Source organism: Vombatus ursinus, unplaced genomic scaffold (genome assembly GCF_900497805.2).
Source record: "Vombatus ursinus unplaced genomic scaffold, bare-nosed wombat genome assembly UNPS02015411.1, whole genome shotgun sequence".
NCBI classification, from domain to species: Eukaryota; Metazoa; Chordata; class Mammalia; order Diprotodontia; family Vombatidae; genus Vombatus; species Vombatus ursinus.
Window position 1 is genome coordinate 201473 of NW_020955189.1, and position 26997 is coordinate 228469.

At 45.6% G+C, this 26997-nt stretch overlaps 1 protein-coding gene across 1 annotated transcript; it reads right to left on the bottom strand.

Annotated features, from left to right (window-relative positions):
* Window positions 1-2334: 2334 nt before the first annotated feature.
* On the bottom strand, window positions 2335-11250 carry LOC114032274 (zinc finger protein 501-like). Its single transcript, XM_027847528.1, has 5 exons — window positions 11202-11250; window positions 10158-10243; window positions 8029-8155; window positions 7484-7579; window positions 2335-4458 (listed from the first exon to the last, which is right to left on the bottom strand). Exons 2-5 carry the CDS (start codon window positions 10215-10217, stop codon window positions 3308-3310), a joined length of 1434 nt encoding a protein of 477 aa, XP_027703329.1. The 5' UTR covers window positions 10218-10243; window positions 11202-11250; the 3' UTR covers window positions 2335-3307.
* Between the last annotated feature and the right edge of the window lie 15747 nt (window positions 11251-26997).

The window sequence follows — 26997 nt, forward strand, 5'->3', positions numbered from 1 at the left end:
CACTTGGGTCTCCCCTATCCTCCAAGACCCTTACTCAACCCAACTGTCCATGCTACCCCTGGTCCTTTATCTCTTCTTCCCTTCTCCATCAAGCTCTCCAAAAGCAAGGTCTGTAATCTATGCCTGCACTTCCTGTCACTTCTACACTCTCGTGGGCTTCTGACCTCATCACTTAAGGGAAACCATTCTCTATAGAGGTAACGACTATTGTCAAATCAAATGGCCTTTTTTCAGTCCTCATCCTTCCGGATCTCTCTGCAGCCTCTGACCCTGTCTGTGACCTTCTCTGGGGCAGCTAGGTGGCCCAGTGGATAGAAGAGTGGGCCTAGAGTCAGGAAGACCTGAATTTAAAGATGACTTCAGACACCAGCTATGTAACCCTGGGCAAGTCACTTCATCCTGTTTGCCTTGGTTTCCTCATCTGTAAGATGAGCTGGAGAAGGAAATGGCAAATTACTTCAGTATTTCTGCCAAGAAAACTCCAAATGGGGTCAGGAAGTGTCAGACACACCTGAACAACATTACCTTCTCCTGGCGACTCTTTCCTCTCTTGGGTTTCCATAACTCTTTTGATTCACTTCCTGACTGGTCATTCCTTAGTCTCCTTGGCTAGTCATTCATCCTTGTCATACCCACCTTGTCATGCCAAGACAGTGTGGGAAAATGGGACAGGGTAGAGAAAAGGAGATAGAAAGGGTAGGGGAACTTATCTCACATAATTGGGCCGCCCAAGTAGAAGTCTACATGCACAAGGAGAGGGTGGGAGGAATATCGCTGGAATCCCATTTTCATCTGAATGGGCCGAAGGAGGGTTGAACACACACATATACGATGCCGGACTTAGATGACTCTGGAAGACTGAGGCTCATGACTGCACAACTCTGCCTCACTTAGATCCAATTCATTCACAAAGCAAGCCATCACCTGTCCTCCACTGTTTACCCCAGCATTGTGATGTCATTGGTCCTCTTTGAAAAGGAGGGTGAACAACAACATATACATGTACATACCAAGTGTGGGGGTAGAAATAACATTCGAATCAACAGAGAAACCAACAGGGAAACAAGGAATAAGAGGAAGCTTAGCTTTAGGGAGGGATGAGCTGTAAGCAAAACAAACCTAAACTTGGAGTGGGGAATAGTAAAGAGAGGCTTAAACGGAAAGAAAGTTCTGGTCTGGATGAGAGAAAGGGAAGAGGGGCAGGGAAACACCAATCCCAGGAGCCTTCCCACCCTGGAAGGTCCCTCTGCCTGCAGACCGTTACTCTGGGGGCCCCCGGGCGGCCATGTCCACTCTGCTCATGAAGAGGTCTCCAGTCCTCCTCCTCCACCATGCCTTCTTCCAGCTTTATTTGTTCTCTTCTCAACTAGAAAGCAAGCTCCTGGAGGGCAGGGACTATCTTTCTTCTTATGTTTGTATTCCTGGCACTTGTCACAGTGCCTAGCACAAAGCAAGGGCTCAATCAATGCTTCCCTTGACTAGAGTCAAGGACACCTAGGGACTGAAAGCCCCACAGGGAAGAGGGGGAAGGTGGGGGAGGGGAGAGAGGGAGAGAGAGAGAGAGGGGGAGAGGGAGGGGGAGAGAGAGAGAGAGAGCGAGCGAGCTTGTAAACAGCAGGCTAGTGAACCTGATTTCAGTCTCATGGAAAAAATCCTAAAACAGAAAATCAATGGTTAATGAATATTTACAAAAGGAAGCAGAAATTACAAAGGGCCAGCGTGTCTTCATCAGGAATTGATTATATAAAACTCATTCCTTCATTTGGTGGTGTTAAAACTACATTAAGGGAATGCTATAAGGATAGTTTACCTACGTTTCAATAATTAAAAAAAAATGTTCAAATGATGCCCTTTGTTTTCCCATCATTCATTTCCCACTCACCCCAAAAAGAATGAATGTTCTTTTATGAGAAAAATAATTAAGCAAAACACAACAACTCTGATAGAACTTCTGTTGATGTATAAAATTTGCTTGGCAGTGTCCCACATCTGCTGTTTAACTACACTTTAGCAAATCATTTAACATAATATGTCACAGTCTTCTTGTGGAAAAGATAGATCGATGTGGATTAGAGGACAGTACAATTATATGTATTTGAAACTGGTTGGATAGCCACATTTATCAATGGCTCAATGTCAGTATGGCAAGCGGTTCCCAGTAGAATATACCAGAAATAGGTGCTTGGCCCTTTGCAGTTCGGCATTTTTTTTATCAATGACTTGTATAAAAGTATAGATCATTTGCTTATCAAATTTACAAATGACATAATCCAAAAGCATTTACATATATAATATATATATATAGTATTATAAAAATACTATACAATGCTAGGTGCTAAGGGTATAAAGACAAAAACAAAACAATTCCTGCTCTCAAAGAGCTTCTATTCTATCAGAAAAAACAAATGTACTCATAGGTAGATACAAAGCTGGGAATGATAGCTAACCTCTCCAAATGAAGTTCAGTTGTAAATATTTATCTTATACTTGGATTCAAAATGTCAGCTTCTTTAGTACAACATGGAGGGGAGATTGTGAGCTAGAAGTTTGTCTGAAAAGGATCTGGGTGTTTTAGTGGACAGCAATCTCACTATGAGTCAACAATGTAGTGTTGCCTCCTAAAAACCCGTCTGACCTTGGACTACATTAAGACAAGCATTGACTTGAAGGTAAGAAGGCCAGACCTCTTCTGAACTGCTCTGTGGTCAAACCTCACTCACTCAGACAATTGTGTTCACTGCTAGTACTGCAGTTTAGGAAGGATAACCTACAGTGTTTGCAAGAGGGCAACCAGGATAGTGAAGTGCTTTGTGTTCATGCTATATAATGACTAGTTTAAAGGACTGGGGATTTTTAGCCTAGAGAAGACAATATTTCTAGGGAGGACATGCAAACTATCATCAAGCATTTGAAGGGCTGACATAGAGACTGAAAATTAGCCTTGTTTTTCTTGGTCCCAGAAGAGCTGAAGAGGAATTGCTGGAATTTGGTGGGGGGAGGCAAATTTAGATGGGATATTGGGGGAAAACTTCCTAACAATTAGATCCAAAGAGAAAAGTAATTTGGGAGTTTGTGGGTACCCCCACATTAGAATTCTTCTATCAAGCTGGATGACTGCTTGTTGGGAATGGTACAGAGGAATAACTCGTCCTTTTACACATCTGGACTAGCCTAGATGGTTACTGAGGTCCCTTCCACTTGTGATTCTAAAAAAGTTGTTTCTCTCTGATACAAATTTCCTCACGTCTAGTAAGGTGTGTACTTTGGCAGAAGAGCTTTCCACGTTAATGAAATCCACAAAGTCCTCTCAAATATGAGCTGTCTGGTGTTTAGTAAGTTGTGTGCTCCAACGGAAGGTCTTCCCACATTTGTTACATTTATAAGGTTTCTCTCCAGTATGAACTCTCTGATGCTGAGTAAGTCCTATCCGCCAATGAAAGGCTTTCCCACACTCACGACATTCATAAGGTTTCTCTCCAGAATGAATTCTCTGGTGTTCAGTCAGGTGTGTGCTCTGGCGGAAAGCCTTCCCACATTCATTACATTCAAAAGGTTTCTCTCCGGTGTGAACTCTCTGGTGTCGAATGAATTCTCTGCTTTGGCAGAAGGCTTTCCCACACTCATTACATTTGTAAGGTTTTTCTCCCGAATGAATTCTCAGATGTTGAGTCAGCTGTATGTTCCAATGGAAGGTCTTCCCACATTCATGGCATATATAAGGTTTCTCTCCAGTATGAATTCTTTGATGTTGAGTAAGTTGTGTGTTCTGGCAGAATGCCTTCCCACATTCCTTACATTCATAAGGTTTTTCTCCAGTATGAATTCTCTGATGTCGAGTAAGGTGTGTGCTTTGGCAGAATGCTTTTCCACATTCTTTACACGCATAAGGTTTCTCTCCAGTATGAATTTTCTGATGTTCACTAAGGCCTGTCCTCCAATGGAAAGCCTTCCCACATTCCTTACATTCAAAAGGCTTCAATCCAGCATGAATTCTCTGATGCCGAGTAAGGTGTGTGCTCCTGTAGAAGGCCTTCCCACATTCATTACATTTATAAGGTTTCTCTCCAGTATGAGTTTTCTGATGTTCAGTAAGGCCTGTCTTCCTATGGAAGGCCTTACCACATTCGTTACATTCATAAGGTTTCTCTCCAGTATGAATTCTCTGGTGTCGAATGAAATCACTGCGCTGGCAGAAGGTCTTCCCACAGTCATTACATTCATAAAGTTTCTTTTCAACATAAGTTCTCTGACATTGAATACGCTGTGTCCTCCAACTGAGGGTCTTGCCACATTCATAAGGTTTCTCCCTTCTCTTCTGCTGCGTCTCTCGTCTGGTACTATATCCCAAGGTTTCTCTCAAATTGAACACATTACTTATGAGTTTTTCCTGGGGTGATGCTTCCACAGAAATTCCTATGTTGGGATCTGACTTCTTGTTTGAGGGTTTACTCTTCCAATCTGAGAAAAGAAAAAGAAAAATATAAATCACTCTGGTCCCCCCTCCATCACACTTGATCCCATCTCGTTTTGTCCAACTAGAAAGATGCCTGTCAGCAACATTCAAGTAGTAAGCACTGTGATGTCAGCGGTAGAGTGTTTTCCTCCATCTGCTCCCTTCACACTGCATCAGTTCATGCATTTTCCCGTGTTTCTCTGAATTCTTCATTGTCATTGTCTAATAGTGTAGTAACAGTCTGGTACTTTCAAGTTCTATAACTTGTATAGCCTTTTACAGATTGATAAGAAGCGACTGTTTCCAGTTTTTTGCTATCCCAAAAAAGTGCTGCTTAAAAACATTAGTGTATATGGAAACTTTCTTTGTCTTTGACCAGGGACGTAGGTGCTCAGTAGTGAGATCTCTGAGTCAAATAGAATGGACATTCTAGTCACTTTTTAGCACAGTTCCAACTTGCTTTCCAGAAAGGTGAGACCAATTCACACCTCCAACCATGGTGAATTAGTGTGCCTGTCTTTCTGAAGTCCCTCCAACACTGACTGTTCCCATTTTTTTTTTAACAATTTTCTAGTTGTGAAGTAAAACCTCAGAGCTGCTTCGAGGTGCATTTTTCCTATTATTAGTGATTCGGTGCAGTCTCACATATGGTTGTTGAAACTTAGCAATTCTTCTTACAAAGTAGTATTTAGTCAAAAAGCATCTGGTGAGAGATGAAAGCTAGAAAAATACATCAACAAAACAGAATAAATAACCCAGGGTGAGAATGAAAGGCATAGAATAGATGAATATAATTAATAGAATAGATGAATTACTGATGAATCAAAGATCACAAAACACTAGGCGAGGTAAGCCTTACTGAATAAAATTTGCTAGGAAAACTGGATAGCAGTGAGACAATAAATGGAATTGGACTCACATCTCCCACGATGGGAAAAACATAAAAAAAAGTAACATATATATGCACACACATACATATATACACATATGCACATACATAAACACACAAACTGGGGAAGTTAAAAAACATAAGAACTGAAAGAAATGGATTTGATTATATAAAATTAAAGAATTGTGACAGGACAACACACCCAGGATGACAGGTAGTTTCTGGGGAAACGCCACTTGCCATAAACACTGCTGCTACAAACGAGACATTAACAATCTATGAGAAATTGGTGGAACCTTAAGTTCTAAATACAACACGACAAATCACCAAAGAACGTGTACAGGTATCTCTCAGAAGCACAAACTGTCAATTATCACCTGAAAAGCTGTTCCAATGCTCTAGTCATCAGAAACATCAATGAAAACGAGACCTCCTCATGCCCATTAAGCCAGCAAAGATGGAGAAGAAAGGATAAAACATGTTGGCTGAGCTCTGTGGAGACAGAGGGTTGCTGCACTGCTGGGGAAGTGACAAATGGACACCATCTTTCTGTCCAGTCTCGAGGCCCGACAAGCTTCGTGCCCTTTGGCCCAGGGATTCCCATGCCGGGCCTGGATCCCAGAGATGATGCTCAAGGAACAAAGAGGTCTCTCTATAAAACAAATCCATAGCAGTGCACTTGTAATGGCACCACGCTGGCCCCAGTCCGTGTATCCACTGATTGCATCGTGGCTGACCTCGCAGCTGACTTAATCGGGCCACCGCGCCCCTCCATAACAGCAGAAAGGCGCACTGGATGTTAGCCTGAAGAGGCCCGCTGGCTTCCCTGCTGTCATTCCAAACAATTGCTGTCCTGCCTCTACAGTGTCTCCGCTGTTCTCCCACCTCACCTCGGCCTGTGACAATCCCTAGTCTCCTTAGAAGCTCCAATCGAATACCGCCAGAAAGCCCGTACGAAGCCTTCCCTGGTCCCCATCCTGCCTGGCTGCCAATGCTTCCTCCATCCCCAGTTAACTGGTAACTATTTTGCATATATTCATATGTATATGCATTGTCTCCCCTCTCAGTCTACGCAACTCTGTTGTTGTTAAGTCATTTTTCAGTCATTTCCATCTGGAGTTTTCTCGGCAAAGATTCTGGAGCAGTTTGTCATTTCCTTCTGCAGCTCATTTTACAGATGAAGAAACTGAGGCAAACAAGGCTAAGTGACTTGCCCAGGGTCACACAGCTAATAAGTGTCTAAGGCCAGATTTGAACCCAGGAAGATGAGTTTTCCTGACTCCAGGCCTAGCCTCTATCTACTTTGCCACCTAGCTGCCCTTATCCTTTATTACCAGGGATCACTGTATCCCTTGTGCCTAGTAGAGTGACTAACATATGATAGGTATTTAAAAAAGGCTTGTTAGTTGATTGCTACGTACTCAGAGATTTATGAAAGACCAGGATTATTTCTGATTTTAAAAAATTAGAAGCAACCTAAGGGTACAGCAATAGAATGATCAAATCAACTGTGAATACCAGAATGCAACTGAGATGGTTAATTATGAGGAACAGAAAGAAATCTGAAAAGGGATTTCCAAAATAACACCAACCAGAGCAGGGCATGCACCGAGCTGGAGCATGTAACAGGAAAACTCAAAGAGTCCTGACTAAGAGTGACTGAGAGGTTAGTTCATCAAACATCCACGCAGGAAAAGTTTACTCCATCGTTCCCATTTCTGAAATGAGAGAATGGGCAAGGGAGAGTCCCGGCATCACGGACAGGCCTGTGGAACGGAGCTCAAAGGCCGGAGAGTCCAACCCTCATTTTACAGATGAGGAAACTGAGGCCCAGAGAAGTGACTTGCCCGAGGTCGCCCAGGTATCAAGCGGCAGAGCCAAGATTCCAACCCCAGGGACCCGACTGACGCCAGCACCGCCCCCGCTGCGCTGTGCTGGGCGTGAGACCCATCCTTCTCAGCTCTTTTTCCCGAGGCTGGAGGGACAGCCCCACGAGGGAGAAAACTCAGGAGAGCAATTGGCACAGGGGGAGCGCAGGCGACCGAGCTCCCCTGCACAGATGCTGGGGGGCCCGGGGAGCCAACATGGAAGGGGGCAGCCCCCAAGGCCGGCTGCGACGCTGCTCGCAATCACATGCTCACCTGCACACACCACTCTTTGGCTCTCTTCCGCCGGCGTCCAGGCTGCTTCTCCTCGCTCCAGCTGGGAGATCAGGTGTGGCTTGGAAAAGGCAAGGCCTGCACATTGGAAATGGAAAAACACACGGATCAGAATTTGAGGCTAATCCCCCCTTTCCTCGGGGAAAGGTGGACACATCAGGAAGGCCAGACAACTAACTGAATGAAGGACATCCGAAGGCCGATTCCTAGAAAGTTTGGGGAAAGGGTCCCGGCGTCAATCTGAACTCAGAAAAGAAAGGAGCTCCCCAGACCCGGCCCTGCGAAGAGGTTGGGGACCCGGCAAGGCTTCAGACGTCTCACAGGGACGGGCTTTGGGGGAGAATCTCTGGGACCAGGGGAAAGTGCCCAGTCCTTTGGCCGCAATGGGACTAGAGACCTCTGCTGCCTTCAGGCCACACCACAACCACTAAGCACTCCAGGTATCCCAGAAGGATTACAAAGGAGAGAAGGAAAGACCCTGAGGGAGGCGATGGGGTGGGGGTGGGGGGTGGAACAGCCGTCCTCACCCAGGCAGGCCAGGTTCCTGTAGTTCTCCAGCATCACCTCCCGGTACAGCTTCTTCTGAGAGGAGCCCAGGCGCCCCCACTCCTCCCAGGTGAAGTCCACGGCCACGTCCCCGAACGTCACGGATTCCTGAAACACCAAACATGTCGGTGGGTTCCCAAGGCCCCTAGGATGGGGAGAAGAGGAGGAGCTGCCAGGAAGCGTAGGGAGTGACGGCGCTCGTGGTGTTCAGCCCTCAGTGTGCTCCAAGTACAGAAAAATGTACAGAGAGCCTACTGCGTGCCTCACTGTGTGTGCCACGGTGCACGGAGAGTGCGGGTTTACGATTCACTCTGCTATCGCTTGTCTGCACTTGGTTATTTACTCATCATCTGCTTCATCAGACTGGGAGCTCCTGAAGGGAGGGACCGTCTTCTGCCTTTCTTTGTACTACCCCCTGTGCCTGGAAAACAGCAGGTGCTTAATGAATGCTTGTTGACTAAACTCGACATTCCTCACAACCCTGCAAAGACCAACAGTGCGACAACTGACCATCACAGTTTTAGAGACAAACTGGAGCCCAACCTGGACCTGTCCAAACGCCTCTTCTCCCACCAGTCGCCCCCCAGCCTCCACGTGAAGACCTACTGTGGGGGCAGTCCCACTTCTTCCCCAGGCAGCATGTTGCTAAGCAGTGGAGGCAGAAGGAGCGGGGTTCCAAAGGCGCTCCTAATGCCTCCAGGAGCAAACATCAGCTCTTCTGTTCAGCTTTTTAACCTCATCATGACTTGGCCCCAAACTGCTTTTCCAGACTTCTTCCCCATAATGGCCCTTCCTGCCCTCTAAAGTCCAGTCAACCCGGCCTCCATGCCTTTACCCCGGCTGTGCCCCATGCCTGGAATGCCCTCCCACGCCATCGCCACCTCTCTGGCCACTTCAGAGCTTCCACATAAAGCCTTTCTGATCCCAGAAAATGTTAGTGCCATGCTCCCAAAAGGCACCTCGTGCTTATCCTGCACACATGGCTCTACGTACATACTGCGTGCTACTCGAGGGAGGGACATTTCCCCTTCTGTCTTTGTACCCCCTCCCTGCACGGAGCACACGGGGTGGCCCTGGGCAGGCCCTGAACAAATTCTTGTCCCTCCCCTGCTGTTCTTTCCCAGTTATGGAGCCCGTACCAGTCCCTTCACCTTTTCAAAGCTCAGTTTCCTCACCTGCAAAATCAGTAAAATACAGGTGGTACGTGCGCCCCAGGGTAAGAACCAGGCAAGAGAGCGGAGATAAAGTGCTCGCAGACACAAACGGCATTTCACTAATGCCAGCCAGCTCCTCCCTTTTTCTGAGAAATTTTGTTGTCGTTTGGTCATTTCAGTCATGTCTGACTCTCCATGACTCCATCTGGGGTTTTCTTGGAGTGGTCTGCCATTTCCTTCTCCAGCTCATTTTACAGATGAGGAAACTGAGGCAAACAGGGTGAAGTGACTTGACCAGGGTCACCCAGCTCGTCAGTGTCTGAGGTTGGATTTGAACTCAGGAAGACGAATCTTCCTTATTCCAAGCTTAGTGCATTATCCACTGGGCCACCCATTTTTCAGAAACATGGTGAGGAAAATATCCCTAGACTTGCAAATCAGGAGATCCCTAAATTGGGCTCCCACATATTCCAAATATTAATTTCTAATTAGAGAGGACACAATAATCATTCTCCATTAATAATCAAGTATTACTTCTACATAACCGACATTTCAACTTTTTTTTAATTAACAGGCATTTAATTTCTCTCCCCTGTAAATTGAGCTCTTACTCCGAGTTCCATGACCTTGTTTTTTAAAATATTTTGATAGCTGCATTTCAACATAAAATAAAATCGAGGATCACAAAGGACTCCTTTTTATTTCAGGATGAAACGCAGCTCCAACACGACAAGGATTCCTTCTCGACTCTGAGAAGAGGTCTGTGGGTTTCCCCAGAATGCCAAAGGAGTCTAAGACACGGAAAGGGGGAAGAACCCCTGGTCTCAGTGGCCTCTGAATGTGCTTCTGGGAGGAGGTTCGCCCCAGTTTGGGGGTTATGGACCGTGACAAAGCCGCGTGTCTACACTGAGGATAGCTCCAGAACGGCGTTGCTCAGAAGAGGAAAGGCCGCTTACCTGGGGGGCCCCGGCCATCAGCAGCACAGGGGCCGATTCCTGCCTCTTCGACGCTCCCATCCCCGCGGGGTCCTCAGGCGGTCAAGCTGGGGAAGAAAGGGAACGAGGGGAGGGAGTGACGTGGCCTGTGAGGCCGAGACATCCCCCCACCTGCCTGCTGGCGGGCAGGGCAACCCGGGCTCTGGACTGCCCGCGGGATTGATGCCAGCCAGCAGACGTGAACTAAGCCGCCACCAGGTGCGGGCCCCTGCTGCCAACGCCGCCCTCAGAACAGAACCGAGCACTCGCAGGTAAGTCAAGACTGGGGCACCTGAGGGGGTCCCAGAAGGCCAACCATTGGCAGACCAGCACGGCTGAGCTCGGGGGCAAAGCGTGTGCAAAGGCACGGAGGTGGGAGATGAAATGAGGAATCGCTCCGTCACGCAGGGCACAGGCCGGGTCCACCCGTCCTGATGCTCCAGGTTGCTATGGATGCCAACCCCGTCACTTTCTATTAACATTTCTGTCCACCACCACCAGAGGATGTACGCTCCCCTCCCCTGATCTCTCCACCCGTGGCACAGGACAGTTTGTTTGTGTCCCCAGAGCCTAGTACACAGTAGGCACTTAATAAATGCTTGTGAAAATGAACAGGAGAGGCGGCCTGCACTCAGGACGCCCTGGATTCAAGCCCTGCCTGTGGCACGTGGTCACTGTGATCCCAGGAGGGGGTGCCTTTTACGTTTGTCTCTTCAGCTTCAGGGCCTGGTATACCGTAGGCATTTCATAGTTGCTGGTTGCCCTGTGGGTGCCAGGTAAGGGAGACACGCCCTTAGGAGACAAGGAAAGCTGAGGCAGGGTGACAGCGGCGGTGCCTGATTGGCTCATGGCTCCACCCCGCCCCAGCCCTGTCCAATGGCGCGGCAGCGCTGGGAGAGGGCGTGGCGACGAGGGGGCGGGGCGAAGGACGGGGGCTGCGTGGCTCCCCCTCCGCAGGCTGAGAAGCATGGCGCCCGCCGCCCCGCCCCGCCCCCTCCCCGCAGCCCGCCGCTCGGCCGGTCCTACCTCGCGGTCCGCCCTCTGGCTGAGGTCTCTCCAGCCAGGCCCCGCGGCCCGAGCCACGCCGCGGTCTGAGCGGGCCGAGGCGCCCACGGTGGCGCGAGGACAAAAGCGTCTGGCTTCCGGTGCGTGGAGGGACTAGGCAGGAAGTCACGCGCGCGTGAGGTCCCGCCTTCCTCCCGCTCTGGGCAAGGCCTGCTGGGAGACGTAGTTCGGAGGCTAGTGGCGGCTTTACGCATGCTCTGGAGAGCCCCATCCCAGTTCTCCAGTAACAAGGAGGTGTGGACGACCTCAAGTCAATCCCATTACTTCAGGGGAGCCTGGAGACGTACGCGGCGCCCCCCCCCCCCCCCCCCCCCACTCCACCCCGCGTGCTCCCGCGGATGTTTCCATCTGTTCACTAGGGCCTCTGACCTCCCTACCCGGAATGCCTGGTCTTCCTTCTTCCCCTGCCTCCTCCGAGCAGTCCCCCGGGATTCCCCCGCGGGGTACATGTCCACGGCCCCGTAGCCATGTCAGGGTCAGTCACTTCTCTGCTAATAGGGACAAAGTCCCTCCTGCTCAGAATACCTTCCCTCCTCATCTCCACCTCCTGGCTTCCTTCAGCCTGGGCTCCAGCCCCACCTTCTCCAGGAAGCCTTTCCTGATCCCCTTTAATTCAAGGACCTTCTCCCCGTTGAGGGGGTTGTAGGTGTGGAGTATATTCAGAAATGAAGGTGATGTAAATGAGTCAACAAGCATTTATTAAGCACCTGCTGTGTTCCAGGCTCTCTGCTAGGTGTTAGGTTGGCACAGGACAGAGACTCTGCGGAACTGTGACTCTTGTACCTTTCTTCAGAGATCACACACTATCATAAAGTATTTAAGCACCTACTATGTACCAGGCACTTGCGTGGGGATGCAAAAGAGAAAAATCTCAAACATAAATGCTGCCATTCCTGCTAAAAAACAAACAACCCTAACTAAGCCTTCGCTTCCTCCTAAGAATTTCATGGTCCCATAAACTAGACCCAGTATAGGCCTAGAAAAAGAAAAGTATCCACTATTCAATATGAAAGGCAAGAGATGAAAGAAATGTGCTCCCTATCCTCTGTTGGATCAGATACCCTCTCTGCATTGTTTTTTATTTTGTTTTGTTTTGTTTTTTGGTGAGGCAATTGGGGTTAAGTGACTTGCCCAGAGTCACACAGCTAGTGAGTGTTATGTGTCTGAGGCCAGAATTTGAACTCAGGTCCTTCTGACTCCAGGGCTGGTGCTTTATCCACTGCGCCACCTAGCTGCCCCCTGAATTGTTTATTGATCCTCTCTCCTCCATCTCTCTTCAATCCCTTTCCCTCATGTCCTCTTCTATCATCTCCTGTCCTCCCCAAGTTAGGATGAGTTCCAGCTGCACTTGTATTACAAGTTGTTGTCAGAGAAGAGCCAGGGCTGGCCACGGTGGCACACAGCTGTCCTCTTCTGCTGCTGGGGAGGCTGAGGCTGATGGCTCACTTGAGCCTAACAGTTCTGGGCTACTGTGGGCTCCGCCGATTGGCTGAGGTGTTCAAACTTTTGTTATTCTTCATTCTCAAAGAGGACCAAATTGATATCACTATGTTAGAGTCAAATTACAGTGCCTCCAACTGTCGCTAATCAGACCAATACAAGCTCGGAATACTCTACCAGAGATGGGGCACAAACAGTCCATGTGAACATCTGGGATAGATTCTTTAAATTTGCTCATCTCACATTTCAAGCTCCTTCAATTCTGCTTTGCTCATAGAGCACAGCACCTTCTGTGATGAGGGCGCACCATGCCGGGTGGTCCTGTGCCAGTGTTTCCCACGTCACACAATCAATCCCAAAGTTCTTAAGAGAGACCTTGAAAGTATCCTCTTATCACTTCTTTTGACCACCATGTGAACTCTCGCCCTGTGTGACTATTTTATAGTCTTTTAGGCAAGTGTACGTTTGGCATGTGAATAACGTGGACAGTCAATCAGAGTGGCGCTCTCTGCAGTAGAGTGTGAATGCCTGGCAGGTTATCTTGGGAAAGGACCTCGGTGTCTGGTATCTGATCCTGCCAGGTGATCTTCAGAATCCTCCTAAGACAATTCAAATGGAAGTGATTCAGTTTCCTGGCATGGCGCTGGTAGACTGGCCAGGTTTCACAGGCACACAACAGTGAGACTCTGGAGACCTTCAGTTGGGTAGTCAGTCTAATACCTTTTCTCTCCCACACTTTCCTTCGGAGCCTCCCAAACACTGAGCCAGCTCTGGCAATGCGGGCATCAACCTCATTATCAATGTGTACATCCCTGGAGAGTATACTGCCAAGGTAAGTGAACTCATCCACAGCATTCCAAACTTCTCCATTTGCTGTAACCAATGGTTCTACATACAGATGGTGTGGTGTGGGCTGATGGAGCGTCTGTGTTTTCTTGGTGTTGATTGTTAGGCCAAAATTAGCACAAGCAGCAGAGAATCGGTCCATACTATGCTGCATCTCAGCCTCAGAGGCTTCATTGAGTGCACAATCATCTGCAAACAGAAAACCATGCACCAACACTCCCTCCACTTTGGTCTTGGCTTGTAGCCTTTTCAAGCTGAAGAATTTATTATCAATGTGGTAGCTGTCTTGACTGAAGGCATTTGACAACATGGCTGAAAACATAACTAAAAAGCATGGGAGCAAGCACACGGCCTTGTTTCACTCCACTGGTGACTGGGAAAGCACAAGGGCATTGTCCATTATCCAGGACCTGGCAAGCACACCATCATGGAATTGACGTACAATGCTGATGAACTTCTCCAGGCAACCACATTTTGACATAATTTTCCATAAGCCCTCATGACTGACAGTATCAAAGGCCTTGGTCAGATCTACAGATGTTGTGTACAGACCTCTGTTGTGCTCCTGGCATTTCTCCTGGAGTTGTCGGGCAGCAAACACCATATTGACTGTTCCTTGGCCCTTTCTAAAGCCACCCTGGCTGTGAGGGACTGTCTGATGCTGGCAGCTGCCAGTTGGGTGCTGTGGCATGGGTAAGGTAAGATCTGGGTATTTTGGAAGTCGAGGCAGGGACTGTGGTAGGCAGAGTCGTGTGTACTGGGATGGGCTGGATACGGAGAAGCCATGAGGCAATTGGGCAGTGCTCTGTGACATAAGCTGGGTGCAAGGAAGTAGCCGAGCCTGAACTCCTGAGGCAAGGGGCGGTGCCACGTGGGAGTGGGATGGCAGAGGACTGAGTTCCCTCTGCTTAGTCCCCTCCCTATATGCAACGTCATCCCCAGATGCCTCTTGTGACCTTCCTGACCTTGTGCAGCACTGACCCAGTCCCCTCCTGAGTCTGACTTCCTAGGTCATGTACTCTTGTCTATGCGTCAATCCCAGATGCCTCCTTCCTGTATCCAATCCTGGCCTCCTACGTCACTCCCTCCCCCTTGGTGTGCTAAACTCAGACAGCCCCTTCCGGTATCTGACCCTACAATCATTGGCTAGTAAGCGGGCTGGGGAGGAGGGGCTAAGTAGGTACTTAGGAACAAGCGTGGTCAGAACACACGTGCGCTCTCCCCTGGCTCCTGCCTGTTGCTCTGGCCTTGCTGCTTGGGCTTGCTATGATGGTTTGCTGTGTTGGCCTCTGAATAAAACTCTGGTGTTGGTGCCTTCCCATGGCTTGTCTCTGTGTGGTGATCCGGCTGAGGACCGAAGACCCGGGAATGGGTAAGACTCTGGCGGTGCACTTCTTTTAAGAGAAGTGGGTACTGGTGCACGACTGGCAGAGGGTCAGCGTGCGGCCCGTATACCTGGCCCTCAGGTAGATGACCATCTTCCAGGCGAAGGATCATCCTATTAAGGAGGGCTCTGGCAAGAATCTTGCCCGCAGTGACTAAGAGAGAATCCCCACGGTGAATCACAGGGCAATGTATTTCCTTTGCCTTTATAGAGATGGACAATGGAGGCATCCTTGGAACTCCTGGGGGATAACCTCCTCTTGCCATGTAACCTGGAAAATTTCAGTCCTCTTTTGTATGAGCAGTGGACGCCCCCATCTTGCAAATCTCAGCTGGAACAGAATCAGCACCAGGTGCTTTGCCACATGAAAGGAGCCCTTTCAAACACTTGCAGATAGATTTTACCAATATGCCCCAGGCACGTCATTATATGCATTCTCTTGTCATCATTGACCAAGGTTGAAGCACCTCCTAGTTCTAAAGCCACAGATGCTTTTGTTGCCAATGTTCTCACTGAGGAAATTGTGCCCAGGTATGGCCCACCTGCCCACATAGATTCTGAGAGAGGGTCTCATTTCACTGATTCATTCTCTCTCAGTGAGTATATTCTAATCTTGTATTACTCCCGACTTCCACACTCCATACCATCCTCAAAGTTCTGGCCTAGTTGAACATATGAATAAGGAACTTAAGACTACAGTTGGTAAGTTATGCGTTGAAACCTATTTGAAGTGGCCTAAGGTTCTCCCTTTGGCTTTGTTCTACTTATGTAGCAGACCAAGGGGGGATGTAATATTTCTCATTATAAAATTTTCTCCTTATTATGAAATTTTCCCCTAATGAAATTCTTCATTATGAAATTCTTTGTGGTCACCCTCCCCTCTTGACTCAGTCTCCCATACAACACATTTTTCCCTCTGGCTAATCTTCTAAGCCTAGCTGTGACATTCTGTCCCCATTTGGGCAGCTCAGACTACTCACAGGTTATGATTCATCTTCGCTCTCGACCTGGCTGTCTATATGACTCTTACGTGGAACTGATATTAAGTTGGGGAAGCATTTTTCCCCTACTATAGCTATGTCCCTCCTATTCTTTTTATGGCAGATTTCTATAATTGTGGCAGGTGGTCAGTAAATTAAATCTTTATTAAATTTTTATCTCATAGGCTAATACTAGAATACATCTAAGCTACTATAATAAGATACAGATATCTAACATCTAAACTATTCAACCTGAAATTAGAGTCATTTTCACATCCTAAACCACTCAATAAATGAGCATTTAGACTTGTTTTCTGCCTGTCATGTCTAAAATAAGATCCTTGAAATGTCTCAGAGTGTTATGGGAACAGTTAGACAATGTTTCAACAGTTTGTGGAACCAAGGCATGAATCTATCATTTAGTGAGGATAAATCAGAAATTCTTTTGTTAAAGAAAAGAATTTCAGTATAATTAGTTATCTCAGAGCAGGACATGCAGTGTTACTTAGGTTTATTATACTTTTGGTGCAATTGGGATAAGATAAGCATCCCTTAAGGTCAATTTAGTTGTGTGGCCATTAAGCTTGGGCAAAGAAGTCACCTTACAAATGTTCTTATTCCTTATATGCTCATGTATAGGATTAGATGTCTAGAAGTATGGGCAGCCACAGTGAATAACGAAATTGGAGCAAATAACTGGAGTGAAGATTTGTTGAGAAAACAACAAGGTCAAGTGAACATACACTTTAAGATCTGCTTTGTAAAAGGGTCATAGGGGAAATACCTGGAGGAAATACTGCAGGTAGCCATCCCTTCTATGAAGACCCACCTTCAGAGCCACCATTAACTGAAAGCCACTCCATGAGTAGTTATTTCTAGTGACCACAAGAATACATCTGATATCTGACGCTGAACCAAATATTCAATGAACATGAGGAGTGGGTTACTAGGATACAAAATCACTTGATCATTGTATTACTTGGAAGACTTACTGAAGGGGACTGCCCCCAATAGATTCTGGTCACCCTTGGGCCTCGGTAGAGGACTGCTCTCTCTGGTATTTTGTGTCAGAGGACTGCCTTCGATTCATCCCTAGGCCTTAGCAATCCATAAAAGGCCCTACTCTTTTTTGGATCAAAGAGAAGAGGGGTATTGTGAAGATAATTGTGATACTGCTACTCAGTTTACTCAGTATTTACTCAGTTCATTGTGATTTAATGGGTATTAATGATTGTGTTGGTGAATTAAGCAGAATAGAATTAAATCTGAGTTATGTTAATTAATGCTGTTAGGATAAGAGTTATGATTGATTAATCCACTATGGATTGATGCTTATATTAATTATGTTGGATTTGTTAAATAGATTCGTGCTATATTAGTTAGGCCTGTTAGAAGGATTTATTAACCCTTCCCCTCCACTCCTACGCGTACTCTATTTGAAATAAGGCTCATAAGCCTCAGCAATCCCCCCTCACCCCTGGGAATCATTACCACCACTCCTAAGTGACCATTGCTTCAAAGACACAACTTCCTTGGTCCCCTAGGGTACTGCTGGCCAAACACTAGCGTTGGTGGCCTATGGAATGCCCCTGTTGAGATGGCCTGCAGGTGACCTGCAGTGGATGGCCTGTAACTGATGACCTATGAAAGACCCGCTGACCATTTGGTTGTGATTGATGGACATTGCTCTTAGCCAGTCAGAGGAGCATTAGCCAATCACAAGTTTCTCTTCTTCTAAATAGACTTCCCAAAGACTAAGGAAACTCTCAACGGACTCTCCAAGGTCTATAAAACCGCTCAGCCCCTTAGATTGGGGTCCTTGACAAAAGGTTTCAAATCCAGTTAATTAGGAGCCCCTGGTCTCCCTAATAAATCGCTATGTGCTCAGAGATCTGCCTCCATTGCATTTTGCTGCACATTGGATTTTTGGGGGTCCACACAGAGACTCCCAGTATCCATCCCCCGGTTTGAGTGCCTGGAATCTATGAGTACCTGAGATGGCTCCATCCCAGCCCTGTGGGGTAAGGGAGAACTAAAATCTCATGAGAAGTGAGGTGTACAAGTGCCTGGAAGAGTGGTTGTCAGCTCCTCCATGGCAAGAGGTACAAAGGGCGTGGGAATGGGATAGTAACCAGTAAAGAACAGGAAAGCGGCCCTGCTGTGCTTCCTGCTCCTGCTGCCCTAACTGGGAGGCAGGCACCGGGAAGAAACTGTAGCTGACCCTGTTGGCTGAGAACAATGGTGCAATTTGTGCCCCTCCATCTTTTACTTTGCTCTGGCTTTCCTCACTTCTTCTTCTCTATTTCTGTATTGGCCGTGAGTTCCCAAATGACACTAGGTATTTATTGTGTGCCCGTGAGTCCTTGGGGGATTAAAAATAGCTGAGTGAGGCAACAGGCAACAATTACTCCAGGACACACATAGAGCCAGGGAGATATTCTCTTGAAATTGCTGAGATTATCAGCTTGGGGGCTTGAGATGAACAAAAAAACAAAACAAAAACAAAAACAGTTTTTATTGACACTCCCAAGCAGGGACAATATTAAATGAAAAAGGACCATCCTGTGTTCTCCTAGACACAAAATGAATCAGTAGTGTTCGCATTGGAAGAGCCTTGGTCAGAAATACAAAATGGTAGAGCTGTGATTTTGTCCAGCAATTATGGAAATCAGGAACTTTGCCCCTAAAGGTGCTAAACTATTGCATTTCAGTATTATCTTCCTTTTCAAATAATCTGCATTAATTCATCTAAGTATATGTGCCCCCCCTCTTATTTTTCATCTTTGTCCCCTTCGGGGCATGAATACCTGACATAGAACCGGTGGTTAATACATTTTTGTTGAGTTGGATTGAAGATTAGACTGACAGTGACATGAATGATGGTTTGGAGGAGGGAAGAATGAACTAGTGTTCCAGTAATGAGGGTCTTGGGGAGCCACTGAGTCAGAAGTGGTGGTGTCAGATGTCCTTCAGCCAGTTGGTATGATGTTCCCTGGAATTACAATAATGAGGGTCAGATGCACTGATGAAATCCTAACTTTCTTGCACATAAATCTCCAATATGTAGTTCCCTATCAGATAGAGGAATTTTCCAATTCCTATGACTGTCATTTTAGGTCTTCCCTAATATGGTACCAATAATGAGGTTACTGACGGTGCAGCTGAGGAAGAGTGTGATAGTGAGATTAAGATAAAAACAAGAGTGCTTTTCAGAGGTGATAAGTGAGGGACAACAAAAGACAAAAATAGCAGTAAGGTTTGGAATGTGGGAGACCATGAATGATGGGGTCACTGGTAGAAATGATGAAATTGAGTGTCTTCTCAACAACTGTTAATGCTGATCTTGAACACCAAAGTGTAGTGGTGACGAAGTCTTATCTATGCCAGAGTGATAGATGAAGACTTGGGGCTTGTTTTTCCTCAACCATGGGGAGCAATGTAGATGAAACCTTGACCTATCTAAGCATTTACCTGGTCCACTTAGCTCCAGCTAGCAGCTATGGGGAATAAGCATGCAACACAAAATATACACACAATTTCCCTTCTAGAAATACAGGACTTCATATTCAGTAAGGAATATCGAAAAACAGAGAAATCTGCACAAATTGATGCAGGAAAGCAGAGCCAAGCAGATAACAGACACAATAACAACAGTGTTAAAAAAGAATGTTGCAAAATTCTAAGGAACAAGGCTGGCTAGAAAGGAGATAAGAGAATACAGAGCACTGGGGTCCACGAATGTTGTACATTGCACATATTCTCAGACTTTTTTGATGTGTTCATTATGCTGATTTTTTCCTCTCCTTTTTTGATTGTTTTTGCCTTTAAAAATACTATTTCTTATGTGGGATGGTTTTCTGGGAGGGAGAGGGATACTGGGAAAAATTATGGTGATGTACAAATACCAAAGATGTAAAAAAAAAAAAAAGCATTTTTAAAATAAAATAATTTTAAAAACAAACAAAAAAAACTATAGATGAAGACATCTAGTGGCTATCCAAGCACTCCTTCCTGATTTTTTTGGCAGGTCCTGCCCTCTATCACTATTTTCCAAGTTATTCTTAAACAATTTAGTTGGCTTACATGGAGTAGATTCTCAACAGGTAAAGTATAGACTAGAAGAGGGCCAAATGAGAAATCTTGGGGAATGTCTACCTTAAGGTATCGAGAAAAGTACAAGGGGACAGAAGAGCAGTTAAAAATGTAGAAGAACCAAGTATTTGTGGCATCATTAAAGTCAAGTGCACTAGACAACAGTGACAAATCCTTCTGGGCGCTAAAAGTGGGTAAGAACTACAAATATGCTATTATATTTGGCGATGAGGTCACTGGTGATTTTTCAGGAAACAGTTTCAGTGGAGTGGTTGGAACAGAAAACATTACAAGGCAAAGAGGAAATGACATAGGGTAAGACATTTGAGACATATGATACAGTGTGGGTTTTTTTGGAAGAGATTTGAAAGTGAAAGGCTGAAAAGAGATGGGATCATAGCTAGAAATGGGGTTATGGGTATTTTTCAATTATTTAATTATTATTAATATTTTATTTTATTATATTTTGTTATATTATTAATAATTTAGTTACTTAGTGAGAGGTATTAACAAGTGAGATTGAAGAAGGGAAACACCCAACCTGTTGAGTCTTCTTGGCTTGGGTGCCAAGACTCCTGGGATCTTTACACCCCAGCAAGACTGAACCTCACAAAATAGTTTTGCTCTAGAGAGAGGATATTTAGTAGCTTCCATCAACATTTTTACATGCTACATAAAAGATCTTAGCTTGGTAATGAACACACAAATTATCCAAAATGACTCTAAATATTATGAAAATAGAATCTTTAGCAAGAATACCAAACATATAAGTACACTGATATTTCTGTAATGAGGAATTCAATAGATTACAATTGGATACATGTCCTAGGCCTAGTGTGGCTTACTTGTATCCTTAGAGATATCAACTTCCAACTCCCAAAAAGAACAAGCTTTGGGGCCACTATTTAACAAGAGGAATAGGAGAAAGGGAAGATAGAAGCAACGCTGAGGCTCAACCTTTACGTAAGGGGAAAAATAAGGGTAGAAGCAATATGTTTGTATTGGCAGAAGCTGGGCAGTGATGATCAAACAGCTAGAATTTATCAAATGTTAACTGTGAAATTACCTAGGAAAGATTTGGGTACATTCAGTAACAGCAGCCTGGAACACGTCTGTAAGCAGTTAGTAAGAAGCCAATGGGGAAAGAACGAAGATACACAAAAGAGGGCATTATTGCTGAACGAGGTCTAGAGAAGGAGGGAGGGGAAGAAATCAATGACACAGGCAGAGAATTTAGCCTCAGCAAAGAGTAGAAGCATCATGGAAAGGCCAAAGAATGTGACTCTCCATGATCTGGGATCAAATCCTGACTCTGCCGCTAATTGTGTGACCTTGGCAGGTCAAACTTCACTGGATCTCGGTTTCCAAAACTTTAAAATGAGAGACATTAAACTAGACAAACTCTTGAGGTCCGTTCCAGTTCTCGACCTAGGATCTTATGACCAAGCAAAGAGAAGGGGAGAACAGATGAAGATTACGATTGGTTTAAAGCAGAGGTGTCAAACACATGGCCTGCATTTGGGACCAAACAAAATTAAAATGTTAATTGGGAATAGATAAATGACCAAAGGATATGACCGAACAGTTTTCAAAAGCAGAATTATGAAGTATTCACACCACATGAAAGAATAGTCCAGATCACTAATAATAAGAGAAAAGCATATCAAAACAACTCTGAAGTTTCACCTCACACCCTGCAAATTGGCAAAAATAACAAAGAATAACCACAATGTTGGAAGGGTTTTGGAAAGACAGACACACTAATACATTGTTAGTGGAGCTGTGAAATGGTATAACCATTCTGGAAAGCAATTTGGAATTATGCAAATGAAATGATTAAAATATCCATACCCTCTGAACCAGAGACTCCATTACTGGGCTTAAACCTCATGGAATTCATCAATAAGAGAAAAGTCCCCGTATACTCTGAAATATTTATAGCAGTACTTTTTCTTTTTTTGTGGGACAGCTAAGAACTGGAAACAAAAATAGATGTCCCTTGATTGGGGAAGGGCTAAACAAATGAACTGTGGTGTGTGAATGTAATGGGATATCACTGGGCAGTAAGAAATGATGGGTGTGATAAATACAGAGAAACACAGGATGATCTATATGAACTGATGCGGTGGTGGTGGTTGTCTTTCATTCTCAAAGAGGACCAAAATGATATCACTATGTTGAAATCAAGGTATAGCAGCTGTGGCTGATCAGATCAATATGAGCTCGGAAGGTTCTACTACAGGTCACGAACAAATAGTTCACATGAACATTTGGAGAGGAGATATCTCTAAATTTGTGCATACTACATTTCTTTTGAGCTCCTTCAATTCTGCTTTGCTTATAGAGCACAGCAGCTCCTTTGATGTGGGCAAGCCATGCTGAATGATCCTTTGCCAGTGCCTCCCATGTCACACAATGACTTCCAAAGTTCTTTGAAGAGACTTTGAGAGTGTCTTTGTATCACTTCTTCTGACACCAGGTACGTGCTTGTCCTGTGTGAGTTCTCCATAAAATAGTCTCTTTGGCAAGTGCGTGTTTGGCATTTGAACAACACGGCCAGCCCACTGTAGTTGTGCTCTCCACAGTAGAGTTTGAATGTTTGGCAGTTTAGTTTAGAAAGGACCTCAGTGTCTAATTCTGCCAAGTGATCCTCAGAATGTTCCTAAGACAATTCAAATGAAAGAGATTCGGTTTCCTGGAGTGGTGCTGGTAGACTGTCCAAGTTTCACAGATCTACCTGAGAGCCAGTGTGGCTTCAGAAAGGACCAAGGAACGGTTGATATGGTGCTTGCTGCCCAACAACTCCAGGAGAAATGCCAGGAGCACAACAGAGGTCTGTACATGACATCTGTAGATCTGACCAAGGCCTCTGATACTGTCAGTCATGAGGACTTATGGAAAATTATGTCAAAATGTGGTTGCCTGGAGAAGTTCATCAGCATTGTACATCAATTTCACAATGGCATGCTTGCCCAGGTTCTGGATAATGGACAACGCCCTTGTGCTTTCCCAGTCACCAATGGAGTGAAACAAGGCTGTGTGCTTGCTCCCATGCTTTTTAACATGTTTTCGGCCATGTTGTCAAATGTTTTCAATGAAGATGAACACGGTATCAAGGTCAGCTACCACACTGATGATAAATTCCTCAACTTGAAAAGGCTACAAGCCAAGACCAAAGTGGAGGGAGTGTTGGTGCATGATTTTTTGTTTGCAGATGATTGTGCACTCGATGCAGCCTCTGAAGCTGAGATGCAACAAATTTCTGATGTTGAACCATTTTCTGGGTCTTCAAGAGCTGAGGCTGCAGTACCCTCAGAAGCAGTTGCCAGGCTGCATCTCCACGAGGGTCACTTCCTAGGATAATGGCTGGGGGGGAGGGGGATTGAAAGGCAGGTGCTGCCACTGTCAGGGTTCTTGGGCTTCCCTGGCTGTACTTGTAGTGGTACAGACAGCAATTCCCTTCTCCCCACAGACCGTTCCCCTCAATGAACGCTGCCAGGGTTAGAAGCAGGGTCAGTGGGGTAGAAAAAAGGGGGGACTGCTGCCCCTAAGACCCCCAAGTTCAGGGTCCTGGGCTTCCTCCATTAGGGTCTAAAGAGAGGAGGTGGCAGTGGTCAGCTAATCTGGCAGATTTCTCCTTCACAAAGCTGTTGCTTCAACCAGGCTGACTTGCTTGCCCAAGAGTGGCAGCTGGTGGCCGGCGGCTGTCCCCTCATCCACAAGAGTGGCTTCCCCATTGGGCAGCAGGCCTGGGCTGGTGGCAGGCCTCACTGTGGTTCCACAGCGGCCTCAGCCTCTAGAGGGTTTGTCTGCAGTCAACGCGCCCACACTCTGAAGAGCAGTCCGACTTTTCCAAGGGTGGCCCAGCGGCTGCCAGCATCCAGAGGCCGTTTCTTCTTCCTCAAAGCTCCTGCCTATCAGGGCAGGCAGTGCTGGGGTCTTAAAGGGGAGTGTAGGCCTCAAAATCCACTGCAGAGAGACGGAAGGGGGCCGACCACATGGTGTCGTTCCCCTGGCGCCATACCAGAAGATCTGAGTTTGAATTCTGCTGAGCTGTGTGACCCTGGCCAAGTCACTCAACCTCTGTCTTCCTCAGTTTCCTCTTCTCTAAAATGGGGATAATAACATTCCTCATCTCCCCTTACTGTTGTGAAGACCAAAAGAGTTTATATTTGAAAAGCATTTTATAAGCGCTATTATGACGATGATGTATCTTTATTACGCGGTCAGAGTTGAAACAATTTCTGCCTTCCAGGAACTTCCAGCTCACCACAGTTGGCACCTTCGAGTTTGGGTCCCAGTTTCGAATTCCCTCTCAGATGTCGCCCACGTGCCAGCACCTGGAGCCCAGGGAGACTATGGGGCTACGAAGGACAGGTGAACCGGAAGTGGAAGGTACACTTCCGGTGACGCAAAGCCACCCAAGACACCGGAAGTCATGGGGCGGGGTTTCTTCCTCCAGGCTGGGCAGCAAAGGCTTCTGGGAAACGTAGTTTTGAAGCCAGGGGTGGTGTGTACACATGCTTTACACAGCCTGGTTCTGCTCCCTATTCTAGGGAGTAATCCTGAATAATGTAGATTCCTTCCATTACTAGCTCTGTGACCCTGGGCAAGTCACTTAACCCTCTTTGCCTCAGTTTCCTTAGCTGTAAAATGAGCTGGCGAAGGAAATGGCAAACCACTCCAGGATCTTTGCCAAGAAAACCCTAAATGGGGTCACGAAGAGTCAGACACGACTGAAATTACTGAACAACAACCCCTAGTAATAATGATAATTGCTAAATAGAATTAAAAATACAACATAAGTCACTTTAATCATAGTAATAGATAATAGGATAAGATATGTATAAAACACTACAAAATAGTATTTATGTATATATATGTATATATCATATATACATACACATCTACATACAAACATATATGTCTATGCATAGATAGCTCTATCTATATAACACTGACATACATGTAGCTGAAGGAGTAACCATTTCTCCTACACTATTACAACCTAATGTAGCTGTAGTTTGGGTTAGGTCTGATTCTTCTGACTTATTGAACTTTCTAAATCTCTCTAAATGGCTCGATGTTATGAACTCGCTATCTTTTTTTTAATCTCTTGTGGTTTTTTTTTTCAAATTGGGAAAGATGACAAAAAAGGAAAATGGCCAATGTTGAAGTGATTGTGGGACAGCAGACACATTGATGTGCTGTTGGTGGAGTTATGAATTGGTCCAACTATTCTGTGTCTAGGCTCCTTTTTGATCATGGCTTTCAGATAGTCCAATAATTTTTAAATGATCTCTCCTGGATCTATTTTCCACATCAGTTGTTTTTCCAATGAGATATTTCACATTGTCTTCTATTTTTTCATTCTTTTGGTTTTGTTTTACAATGTCTTGATTTCTCATAAAGTCACTAGCTTCCATTTGCTCCATTCTAATTTTTAAGGAAGTATTTTCTTCAGTGAGCTTTTGAACTTCCTTTTCCATTTGGCCAATTCTTCTCCTCATTGGCTTTTTGGACCTCTTCTGCCATTTGGGTTAAGCTATTTTTTAAGGTGTCATTTTCTTCAGTATTTTTTTGGCAAGTTGTTGACTTGTTTTTCATGATTTTCTTGCATCCCTCTCATTTCTTTTCCCAGTTTTTCCTCTACTTCTCTTACTTGCTTCTCAAAATCCTTTTTGAGCTCTTCCATGGCCTCAACCAATTCATGTTTTTCTTGGAGGCTTTGGATGTAGGAGCTTTGACTTTGTTGTCTTCTGGTTGTATGTTTTGATCTTCTTTGTCACCAAAGAAAGATTCTGTGGTCTGACTTTTTTGCGCAGTTTGCTCATGTTCCCAGCCAATTACTTGAGTTTTAAATGCTTTGTTAAAGTAGGGGTCTGCTTCCAGTGTGGAGAATGTACTGTCCCAAGCTTTGGGGGTTTTGTGCAGCTGTTTTCAGAGATACTTCTAGGGACCTGTAAATTTCCAGCTCTTCCAAGGTGCTATGATCAAGGGCAAGGTGTTTACTCCTTTCCTGGCCTGTGCTGTGGTCTATGAGTGACCACAAGCACTCTTTTCTGCCTTGTAACTGTGAGGAGGATTCCCTCTCCACCACCAACCTCCACTACAAGCTCAACCATGCCAACGCTCCTCCTCTCCCCAGGATTGCCACCCAGAACTGTGACCCAGATCCAAGCACAGGCAAAGCAAGAGAATTCTGCCTCAGCACAAGCAAAGAGATCCCTGCAATCCTCCTCTGATTAGCCATTAGTTTCCCCCTCAGTCTATAGGCCGAGAGCTCTGGAAGCAATTGCTGCCCCGGGGCCATGCCAGGACAGAGGCTGGGACCCAGCTTCTCTCTCACCATGGTCACAGACCTTTCCTACTGATCTTTTAAGTTGTCTTTGGTGTTTTTGGGTTAAGAAGTCTGAAAACCACTACAGCTACCCATGATTTAGTCCTCTGTGGCCTACTCTAGGTTCTCTGAGGCTTGGTCTTTGCCTGCGTGCCCACGTTGAACTGCGTTCCTCTCCCAGCCCGGCACAATAGACCTTTCCAATTAACCATCCAGGTTGTCTTGGGCTGGAAATTTGTTTCACTCTGTCTTTTTGTGGGTTTTGCTGCTCTAGAATTTGTTTAGAGCCATTTTTTACAGGTATTTGGAGGGGTTTGGGGGAGAGATCAAGCAAGTCACTGCTTTCCCTCCGCCATCTTGGCTCTTCTCCTGGTCCAACTATTCTGGAAAGCAATTTGGAACTTTGACCCCAAATTTAGTAAGCTGATGCTCTTTGATCTAGCAATACTCTGAGTAGGCATATGCCCTAAGAAGATAAAACAAAAAGGTGCTACATGTTAAAAAAAAATTTATAGCAGAAACAAAAAAGAAACAATTCTGACAAAGATGAAAAAGAAGAGTTGTCAAAAGAGTTCAGTCAAATCAAGAAGCATTTATTAAGCACTTACTGTATGCCAGGCATTATACTAAGTTTTAGGAATACCACCAAAAAAAAAAGGGCAAAATTCCCTGCCT

Bases quoted from the DNA above. Each gene is read 5' to 3' on its own strand.
- LOC114032274 (XM_027847528.1), bottom strand. From the start codon at position 10,217: ATGGGAGCGTCGAAGAGGCAGGAATCGGCCCCTGTGCTGCTGATGGCC. The intron at 8,156-10,157 runs GTAAGCGGCCTT...TTGGTGTTTCAG, and splicing joins TGATGGCCGGGGCCCCCCAG to GAATCCGTGACGTTCGGGGA. The intron at 7,580-8,028 runs GTGAGGACGGCT...TCCAATGTGCAG, and splicing joins CAGGAACCTGGCCTGCCTGG to GCCTTGCCTTTTCCAAGCCA.